Genomic DNA, 12,088 nt, shown 5'->3' with positions numbered 1-12,088 from the left:
GAATCTATTTTTTGGTGGTTGATATATTCATACACATGTCACATGTTTAATAAAGTACAATCGCCCGTGCCACTTAATTTGCCAACTATATATAGTTTTTTAAAAACATATTGAGGGGACTCATTTAAATTACATTGTTATAAGAATGTCAACATATGGTATGTTTTCAAAACGTACATGTAATGGAGCTGTTCAAAAAAGAAAATCAAATTTTTGAAGAACTTTAAGTCGAAGGGGACTTTAGGTTTGCACTCCGTCCGTCTCTCAGTCCAGTTTTCCGTACTTTTTGTCTTTGTTCTTGCATATATTTATTTTATATTTGGTATGTTGCTTTGCCATAACAAGTTACAGATCAAGTTCGAATTTCGTCTCTGTCCGTTGATTTTTAACTTACTGTAGTTATGAGCCTTGAACTTAGAAAAATCACATGAATTATCAGTTTTCCAGACTTTTTTTGGTTGTGCTTGTAGATATTCATTTGATATTTGGTACATTTCTTTGCCATAACAAGTTACAGATCATGTTCGAATCTTGTCTCGGTCCGTTGATTTTTCATTAAGTTATGGCCCTTGGACTTAGAAAAATAGCTTGAAATGCTTTGACGTAAATTTCAGCTATTCTGGCCTGATGGTTCTTAAGATTTTTTTTAAAATGACTCCACCCTATTTTCCCCCCTTGATTATCTCCCATTTGAAGGGGACATAGCCCTTCATTAGAACAAAATTCAATACCCTTCACCCAAGGATGCTTTGTGCCAAGTGTGATTGAAATTGGTCAAGTGGTTCTAAGGGAAGAAGATGAAAATGTGAAAGTTAATGCTGATGGCAGACAAATGTTGATCAGAAAAGCTCAGGTAGTGTTATATACTGATACTCTTAACATTCACTGAAAAAGAATACTGATACTTTGGGTTTTATTCTATATACATGTTCTGAAATTTGTTCCTTCATCTACATTCAGTTTAGAAATTTTGGTATTGATATGGAAGATAATTTTTTTTAAATAATAAAAACTAGTCCGTGCATATTTTGTACCAAATACGATCACTTAAGGGAGAAGTACTAAGAAAATTTGGGTGATTGAAATGCAAATTCCATAAACAAGAGGCCCACAGACCTTATCGGTCATCTGAGTACTAGTGAAAAATATCACTACTCCCAAAGGCTATGAAATCAAGAAAAAATGTCCTGTTCTGAATATCTAAGCTACATTTTAACATTCAGCAAACGTATAAAACAAGATGTGTTCAACTTCAATGTCCTAATAAGTGCATACACTGATGAAAGGCTTCACATAATATAATAGGTGTATTAACATTAAAACATTAAAAGATATGACTAATTTGGAACCATCCTAGGGTCAAAACCCTGGGTTGTGAAATTCACCATTTTTGTACATCCTTTTCTGCTATTCCTAAGTATGCATATAGAATTTATACAGCATCAGCCAACTTACACATAAACAATATATACTAAGTTTGGCCATACCCTGGGGTTAGAGCCCCTACCCCGGGGATCATGAAATTTACAATTTTGGTAGATCTGCTTTACATCTTAATGCATTTAGTTTCTAGAGAAGAAGATTTTTGAAAATTGGTCAAGTTTGGGCAGTTTTTGCCCTTCCTCTAAGGTCCCAGGAGTACTTAAGTTCTGGAATTTACAATTTATATCCCCGTTGTCCCAAAGACGCTTCCTACCAAATTTGAAAAGAATTGGTTAAGTAGTTATCAAGAACAAGTAAAAAATGTCTGTTGTTTACACATTTCATACCTGACCATCTTGGCCCCACCTTAATACCAAAACCCCTAACCCTGGGATCATCAAATTTATAATTTTGGTAAAGGACTACCTGCTCTTTCTAAATACCCATTTACTTTCAATTTAGTATCAATAGTACTAAAGAAGATGTTATTTAAGTGTTTTACACATAAACACTATATAGTAAGTTTGGCCCCGCCCTGGGGTCAGAACCCCTACTCCGGGGATCATGACATTTACAATTGTGGTAGAGGCTTTCCTCCTCTACATTACTATGCATTTAGTTTTTCTTAAACATGTGCGGTTCTAGAGAAGAAGACCGTTGAAAATTGGTCAATTTTGGGCAGTTTTTGTCCCGCCCCTAAGGCCCCATGGATTCAGGAATCCTGAAACATACAATTCATGTCCCCCTTGTTCCAAAGATGCTTCATACCAAATTTGAAAAGAATTTGAAAGATAGTAATCAAGAAGAAGTCAAAAATGTCTATTGTTCACATTTTAATAACTGACCATTTTGGCCCCATCCTGATACCAAAACCCCTACCCCTGGGATAATCAAATTTACAATTTTGGTAAAGGACTATCTGTTCTTTATAAAAATATCTATTTAGTTTCAATATAATATCAATAGCACTAACGATGTTATTTAAGTGTTTTACACATAAACACTTTATATAATTTTGGCGCGGCCCTGGGGTCAGCACCCCTACCCCGGGGATCATGAAATTTAAAATTTTGGTAGATGCCTTCCTGCTCTACATTACCATGCATTTAGTTTTTCTTACACATGTGCGGTTCTTAAGAAGAAAGTATTTGAAAATTGGTCATTTTGGGCAGTTTTTGTCCCGCCCCTAAGGCCCCAGGGGTGCTGGAGTCCTGAAATTTACAAATCATGCCCCCCCCCCCCCTGTCCCAAAGATGCTTCATACCAAATTTGAAAAGAATTGGACTGGTAGTTATCAAGAAGAAGTTAAAAATGATCAATTGTTAACGCACGACGGACGACGACAACCAATTGCAATAGGTCACCTGAGTTTACTCAGGTGACGTAAAAAGTCTCATGAATCCTAGAAATCATACATTCACAAAGCATTAATATTTAAAGGAGTGTTTTGATCTGAAGTACACTGAATTTAGAAATCAGGACAATTGTATTTAATCTGAGATTGTGTTTCATTTTAAGTATACTGTTATCAACAACCTTTTAGAATCTTTTTAGGAGTAAGACACCATTCCCCTGAAGTTTTCAAATTGATTGTTGGCAGACAATGATAGACCAGACCTTTCTCTGTCATACTATCATTGCATACAATCTGTGCTCTTTCATCCCAATATGTTTTATTTCGTGGACATTCTTCTATCCCATCTCCAGGTGACATGATCAACACCTGAAATAAAAACAGATAATAAGCATTGTTACCCACAAGAAAATGTGAAATGAAGCACAACTTCAACCTCATCCAGAAACCAAATAATCTCTCAAAGACATTATCGAGTGACCTCCACCTTAGGTTTCTTGTTATGGGTCAAACTTGTTATGTACGTGTAGTTTTGTTGCTAAGGATAAAAATGTATTTGATATTTCGTTTACAAACCTCTATTATATGTGAAGTGACCTTGACCTTCTGAGCTTAAAAATATAGGTGAAAAGATCCATGTGTCACGGAGACTTATTATGGAAGTATCATGTTAAATCTCAAACAGTATTTGAACCCTCAAACGGTAGCCGTTTCTCCCGATATCATGACATGATGATCTTACCTTTATTTATTGTAACTAATCATAGCGATCATCCTAAATCAAGTCTCATTGCTATTTTAAAAAGTTATAATGGTATTTGAAAAAGTTATAATGGTATTTGAAAGAGTCAGACAGACATACCCAAATCGATATTGTTAAAGCTGGGATACCAGTTGATATTTGATTTTTAATTGTTAAAGCACCCTGTAACCGTGATTCGTTAATTCGGACGCGATCGATACACATGTGCAGTTATGCAAAAAGACGGTCTGATAACGGGTAAGTTTTGATAATATAATTTATGTGTCGATGCTTTTTCTACACGTAGTTTAAAATTTACACGATTATAATATAGTAGTTATAGTATATAGTAGTGACAAGTTATGAGCCTTACCCTGTAATTAGAAGAATTATTATTCCCACAAACTTCGATGTATATGTAATCCATTTAATCGACATGTTTCCAAATTCCAAAATAGCATGTCGTTAATCAATTATTTTCATAATGGTTCAATTAATTGCCAACTTATTTTGATTTTACGAATCAAGGTAACACAAGCTTTACATGCATCATCACAAAGTGCAGACAAAGTAAAAAGCGATTGGCAACGCACTAAATTGCTTACAAAGCGATCGTATAATGCAAACTAGATGTTTCGGCACGACATGAATGCCCCCAACTGCAGGATGTGAAATGTAGAAAAGCATTGAATGTGGTATTCAGATTATAAGAATACGAACCGGAACAAGACTCAAATTCTATCTGTAACTCTCGCATACAAAACATCAGATCAATATTTCAAGGCGTTCAGAAAAAAGGTCCGGAAAACTGGTCATAAAAGTAATTTTTCTACGTTACAGGGGAGCAACTCCTTAAAACAATAATCAACTGGAATAAACTCAAAGTCAATCTGTAACTCATTAATATACACCTGCCTACGACAATCAATTCAACATCTCAAGGCGTTTAGAAAAAGGTCTGGAAAACAGGCGCTAACATTAATTTTTCTATGTTAAAGGCTCCATCAAAAATCAACAAAACTCATTCTCGATCTGTCTCGAACTGAGTGTCGCGGAAGGACGGACAAGGCTAAAGCTATATGCCCCCGATCACTTTATGGCAGGGGCATAAAAATGTGATCGGACAACTAAATATAAGTGATTGGGTATATAGTCGACATCATTTTGATTGTTTGACAGACATTTCAAGGGACCATATCAAATATAAGGTGTGGAGGACGATTGGTTTCATGTATTTTCTTTCATAATTCACTACTACTACTATGACATTGGGATACCCCAGTGTCAACTTGCACATCTGTGTCCCGTTTCATGCCAATGTTATCATAACAAAGAAATACAAGATTGTATGACAGCGAATTGTAACACTTGTTTTAATTGAAAACATTGCTAAAACATATACAAACATTAGTTTTGCATTAGGATACACGGTGGTACTTTGATGTAATACATAAGGTATTATTATGTTCAAAATGTCTCTTGTTATTAAGATTATTTAAGCTGATTCTATTACAGTGCATATTCTCGTTTCTTTTCTTTTTATTATTACTATTACAAACATTACACATTGTTTGTCAAATGTATTATTAACAATCATGTATGTTGTATGTCCAAGAGGGCCCTAATTTGGAATAGATAAATCATATCAAATCATATATTGATGCAAGCGTCAAAGAACGGCCACAAATAATCTGTTTCATTTCACTAACTGTACGAAATGTTAATATTGCTAGAGCATAGGTACATGTAATCAATGATGCAGATTAATTTCCTCATATATTGCAATGTACAAATCAATTCCCTATTGTGGCGTCAACTTACCCTCTAGGGCTATAATTTGAATAAATTGGAATCTGCACTACCTGATGATGCTTGCATATCAATATAACTAACCATGGCCCCGCTGGTCTCGACAAGACGATTTCCCCCATATATTACCATATAATAAACTTTGATCCCCTATTAAGGCCCCATCCTACACTCCGGCTCCATGATTTGAACAAACTTGAATCTGTTCTACCTGTCGATGGGTGCATTTTAATAAGAATCATGGCAAGTAAATATCTATATTTAACGTGATACCAACACATCTCTTCGTTTGTGCCGTACTTTTCCTGTAGTATCATTTAGAAAACGTACTCTGTATTTATATCTTCTAATAGATGCCCCGATGTACATTGATTTCTGACAGATGTAAAAATTAGTAGTAGCACCTGCAGACAAGTAGTTCCCCCCCCCCAAAAGGGGGGGGGGGGGCAGCCGAAGTAGTTGACTTGTCTAAAATTCTTGACAAGTATATAAAAATTGTGCAATCTTTAAAATCCTAAATCGTAAGGGGAGGGAGGGGGAGTTTTGGTGCCTAAAACCACTTAAAATTGTTTCCCAGGCTTCGTTTCTTAAATCGTGTGGGTGTGTGTGTTTAAGTAGGGGGGGGGGGGGGGCTAACCCTTCCCTACTTAAGTCAAGTTCATAACTTATAACTTTAAGCTTATACATTCTTCTCATTTGCTATTGGTCTAAAAAATACTAGGGTGCTAATCGCCGAATATATCTTTATTTCCGACCATATAAAAATAACAGATATTGACCATTGTCAAAAAACTGACCCACCTTCCCCGATTCTAATTGCCTGATCTATATTCCCTGTAAGCCTGATTTAAGACAAATGTAAAGTAAGGGGGGGGGGGGGTCTGTAGTGAACGAAAGGTGATACTATAAAGAGTGAAAATATGAAAGATGATACACTGCACTATTATATACTGTTCATCACAGCAGCATGTCCACCCTAAAAAAAACACCTTTCATTTTGGCCATACTTTAAGTCAATCAGAAAAACTTTGACAGAATTCCAACATACAACAATATCTTCTATTGATACACATCAATATGAATACGCAAAAGCTTGTTTTCTGTATGATCAGTTTTTAAATCGAAGCAGGCTACTGAAAAACAAGTTGATGTTAAAAGGGTTTCAACAGCCTCATTTAAAGTCAGTATTTCGCAATTTATATGGTCGTTATGATGATCAAGTTTCAAATACAACCTATCATTGGGTCAAATGCTATCTGACGTGTTTCATACTGATTTACTGATTGTTAGGCCGTTCTTGGCACACTGATTTTGACTACGGATAACTCCGTTTACCTGATCAAGATGTAGGGCTCACGGCGAGTGTAACCGGTCAACAGGGGATGTTTATTCCTCTTAGACACCTGATCCCATCTCTGGTATGTCCAGGGGTCCGTGTTTGCCCAACTCTCTATTTTGTAGTCCTTATAGGAATAATGGGATTGATCACTGTTCATTATCTTCACTTTTCATGTGGACTGGGAAAGACTGGGAACAGGGTCCTCCTCGTTCTTGAAGGCCCTTAATTAATTTCTCAATTTTCATTTGTAGCCCCTTTATCAACAAACCACCTTCTATATGCATGCTTCTTACAAGAACTGCTGCATAATATTATTTCCACCCTTGGTTATGACATGAGTATATTTAAGCTGTGACAGCAGCGTGTGGAACAAGACCCCACGTAAGTAAATCAGAGGTATGTGATTTATTTCATGTGATTCAGTAAACTTTGGATACTAGTGATATGATCGGTACTTGGTGTATAAAATGACTGTGATATATTTTTTCCGTAAATCATATTGATTCAATACATGTCATATTTTTCATCAACCTATGCTAACTTTTTGATTTTAATAGAAGAGGTCAACAAATAAGATTATGAAGTTATCTTAACATGGATACTCCGACATATCTGATGTCTTTCAAGAGCAATTTCCAACCTTGTCCTTGTGCTGAGGATAGTACCCAAGAATCATCGCAAGTTAGGACATTGACAGAAATGTCCTACAACCGTCTTTGAAAAAGGGTTGGAATTCGTGGTATCCGAAGGGCAAGGAGACATCTAAGAATAACACACTGTGTTGTCTTTCTGACACATTTGCTTTTATTCAGACAAAAAATGTCTGGTGTATGTGTAAATAAATTTCCACAGAACACACATTTTTTTTAAATAATTGAAATAATATGTCAGAAAGACAATGCACCCCTGGACTGTCCTATATAATTCATTTGTGTTTGATTGCAATGAACGTCATGGTCAAGACGAAATATATAATACAAATCACAAGTTCATCTGGAATTCTAAAAATTCTTGACAAGCAAAAGCAATAATGTTATTTAAAAAAAAAAAAAAATGAAAAACGCCATGTTACTTTCATAAAACTAAAAATCATAAATCGTTGAGGGAGGAAGGAGGGGGGGGGGGGCATCTAAATTTACCTCTCATTGTTCTTTTTGGCCCAAGCTTCCATTTTTTTCTGACAGATATGACTTGAATTCGATAGAAAAGGTAAGTAAAATTTTTATAACGCATACAACCTATACATATTTACCTCTTCAATTCTTAGTGGTAACTTTAATGTGTGTTTTACGACTGTTGCAATTTTATCAACCTACATGCTTAAGCAAACTATGTCTCACAGTGAAAGACGTTGATGATCAGCCGTCATCGTTCGCGGTTTCGCATTGACGAAGGACTCAGATGTAGGTTTTTTTCTCTATGACCTTTTGACCCACCATGACAAGAGTGTGCAAATCATATATGGAGTGAATATTCACAACTTCAATCTTACATTCTTCCCATTCACTACAACAATAAAAAAAAAAGTACCGCGGGACAGTCATCTTCACATGTCAGGGGTTATTGATTCATCACCTCGCACTAACCAATAACCCTTGACTTGTGAAGATGCGGGAAAGTCACCTAATTGATTTGTCTTGATTTAACAGATACTATACCTTGACAAAGTGGACTCCACAGCCGACTTCTGGAGAACTCGAACCAAGAACTCGTATCCAGAATTTTGGGTGCGAGGTCTTACCAGAGTGCGAGACTTCCTGGTGAAGTCGTACCCATCAATTATAGTAGGGTACGAGCTTTGTCATTTTATCAAATATAAATCTGGTTACGAGTTCCCTTGGAGAAAAACTGATTTTGTCAATTCTGGATACGAATTCTTGGGAGTAAAGCTAGTTTATGATTAGTGAAATTTGGGTACGAGTTTTCCTGGATTTCTTAATAGGAAGAAGGTGACAAAATATTATAAAGGTGTGACATATATTCAATAAGTATCCATAAATATAAACATTTAGTGGAGCCCTGGTAATCCGTACGCTTCATCTTCCGGACGATTTTTTAGGGGAACGGCAGTTTCACCCTTAATCTGGAAATCCGCGTTCAGGATCTCGACGGTAATTTCCCCTACGAATAATGACCCTGTCACGGGCTTTCTAAACTTCTGCAGGAAAACGCAAGTTACTATACGTGTGTGATTCAGGAGTTGTAGCGTAACGGAATGTACTGAACTGACCGGGCCGTTAATATCTATTTTGAATAAAATATCTAAGTAAGAAGCAGATGTGAAGGAATCTGTGGTGTTTTAATTTCGAGTTCACATGGATATATCGAATCAACATATGAATGAAAATGATTATTGTTACTAGATAAAACGTCGTTGATATACCTAAATGTCGAGTTGGAGACCACAGAAAGAGATTTTTCTTCTCATGAAGAAGCGTTTGAATAAATTCTGCTTCATAAGAATATAAAAAAAAAAAACAGGTCAGTTAACAAAGGAGCACAATCGTGTCCATGTTAATTCCGACACACTTTGGGAAGACCTGATCTCCAAAGACTACGAAGATATTGTCGATGAGGAACTCCTGCATATTTTTAATTTCAATTTCAGAATAATTGTACGTGGATTGATTGTACAAGTGTATATTGTTTAAAAGGAGCACAATCGTGCCCATGGTAATTCCAACACACTTTAGGAACACCTGATTGTAATTAAAGCTGTAACTGGCGGTATTTTTTCAACTATTTAATTATGCACTAAACAACACCTATCGGTACAATTAATATAATCCCCAAGATCTGAAGAAAACTTCAGCAAAATAAACAAGGGAATATTGTTTGAGAACCTACCTACAATGAGCATTCCGTTTAAACCGCCATTGCGTCGTATACACGGACATGGGAATGGTGATTGTCGATCATAATCGGGTAGCTGACACCGAGGTCCAACAAATAGAAATTAACAATTTCTAGGTGGGACCGTCGCATATTTTAAGCGGTAAACATGCCGCCAGAGGAGTTGCTTATTACAGGAACTAGATTGAATGTTCTATCGTTAAAGTGATAATGTCCTACGGACCCGGTTTAACGACAGAATGCGTCCAATATACCCGCAATGTAGCAAAATAAAAATTGCACTAAATACATATTTCGGTAAAATCATGTCATTAATATAAAACCAAAAAAGTTACCTTCACAACTGATTCGCCATTAATTCCATTTTAATTAGCATAGAAAGAGAACTAAAACCTGTGAGTTTGAATTTCTCTGTGTACAGCTTCATTTAACCTGTGATGTAGCATACTGTGGCGGATTTAAGGGGGGACCCCTCCCCCCTAAAATTTTCAAACTTAAGGTAAATCGTGGTATCTTGTTTAGGAAAACATACTAAACATTATAAGAAGCAATAATTTCTTCCACTCCCGGAGAAATAAATGACAAAATCTATTGATTTCTTGAATTATTTTATTGGGAGAACTTAATTTTTTCCAAAAACCCTTAAAATTTGCATCATTTTATTAATTTCACCTCATAAAAAATGATAGAAAATAGTACAAAAGACTAAATAGGAGATATATTTCAAGCCCTACAAAATCTGTAACCCCCCCCCCCCCCCCCAGGGCTTCGTCCCCAGACCCCCTGCCTCATAAAGTGGCGCCCCCCGTAACCGCAATTCCTGGATCCGCTCCTGGCATAGACTTTTCCCCCGCAGACTTTCCTCCCGGAAGAACGGGTCCGGGATAGATTACCCCCAAGGGGGGATAAGTGCCCCAGCATATAATTTCCCCCTATGTACAAAGCCAGTATAGAGTTTCCCCCATGGCGGAAAAACCGCCCTGGTATAGAATTTAACCCCTCCTATTTCAGGATATCATTTGTTATAGTTTGATGAAATAAATATGCGCTCATTAATATTGCGATATTCATAAAACAAACCAATTTATATTTTTAGAGATGTTGAAGTTGGGTTTACAAGCTGAAAACTTTAGTTTAAACAATATTTAATCGTAAATAATTCGATAATGGTTACAAACAATGTTTTATACATGAAATAAATTGAGAAACAAGCCAAAAGGCTTATATTAATCTCGCTCTAAATATCTTACAAGTAAGAGGTGAATGAAAATTCTGAGTAAAATAAGTCGTATACTAATTATTACAATATATGCAAAAAGAAATAGGAATAAGAGAGAAAACTTTGAAATGCATATTGTACATACAATATGCTTCCCAAAAGACTTTAACAATGGTCAATATCATTAGGATTTTTCGTAAAATGCCGAATAAAAGATATACATGTACAATTAAAATATCTGAAAAGTATTAGTAGATAAACTGTATAAATAAAAGTAATTTAATTTTCTCATTTATTTAAATTCAAAATTTTTAATTTAAAAAAAAACATTAACTTCTTCCCAACTTCACTATTTGAATGTTAGATACTAGTAAATAGCGATAAAGACTTGAGATTTCTGAATGAATTTTAATATACCATTACACGATTTGAATAATTTCCTTTTTTTTTTTAAAAAAATCATAAGATGATGATTGTTCACGATACACAAGATCCTGCTCAAAATTAAAAAAAAAATTAGAAAAAAATAATAAGAGGAATTTCTGGGTCTAGATAAACAAGATAAGTCTAGTGATAGAACTGGAAACGGATACATAGCTAAAATGTAAGAAGGGGGAGGGGGTACTGTCATTTAGGGGGAAATTCTATAATGGGACGGTTTTGTCTTGGAGAAAAATTCGTTTCGGGTTAATTCTTCCTAGGGGGAAATTCTATCCCAGGCCCATCTTTCCAGGGGGAATGTCCATTCCGGGTCCGTTTTTTCGGAGGGAAAGACCTATGCGGGGGAAAATTCTATGCTAGAACACCGGAACTTGTCATTGGGTAAGCGAACAGCTTGGAGATATGACCTTTTACGGTAGATGTACTATGATCTTTACTACGACGTTATTTTACAGGAAAATTAACTTATGGCTTAAACGTTGTAAATTAAGAAATATAAGTTAAGTTAACTTTTCAGCGTCAAATTAAATTAATCTGAATGTTTAATATTCTTCTTTTTATGAAAATTGCTTTCAATAGGCCTGAATGAAGAAAATTAACCAAATTGCACTGGGAAACACATATCTTTTCCCTTTTGCACTGCAGAGATTATTTCTGCCTGTTTGTCTTTCAATTCTACACGGTAATTCTGTGTCCACTGCACATTGTTCTCTTTTTCTTTTTTTTTTTGGTCTTCAAGCTCTTTGCAAAAGGTACGTTTCACTGTTTTCCATATATGGTAGTGGATGGTTCTTCGTTGAGCATTCGTTTTGGAAAACAGCAGGGTGTTCCGATAACAATTTCCGGTAAAATGGCAGTCAATTTGAATCGAGATATTATAATATCATTTCATTTATTTTTACAGTGTTA

The 12,088-nt window shown here is 35.6% G+C and overlaps 1 protein-coding gene across 1 annotated transcript in view; it reads right to left on the bottom strand.

The window, feature by feature from the left end:
• The window catches only part of LOC125659240 (uncharacterized), a 44,007-nt gene that overhangs the window by 17,995 nt on the left and 13,924 nt on the right, over positions 1-12,088 (bottom strand). Inside the window, exon 2 of the mRNA XM_048890851.2 lies at positions 2,959-3,145. Within this exon, the coding sequence (XP_048746808.2) occupies positions 2,959-3,145 (187 nt within the window). The remainder of the gene's footprint in view (positions 1-2,958; positions 3,146-12,088) is intronic.

This window comes from Ostrea edulis, chromosome 1, assembly GCF_947568905.1.
Source record: "Ostrea edulis chromosome 1, xbOstEdul1.1, whole genome shotgun sequence".
In the NCBI taxonomy this organism is placed as follows: Eukaryota; Metazoa; Mollusca; class Bivalvia; order Ostreida; family Ostreidae; genus Ostrea; species Ostrea edulis.
This window is presented reverse-complemented; position numbering and strand designations above follow the sequence as displayed.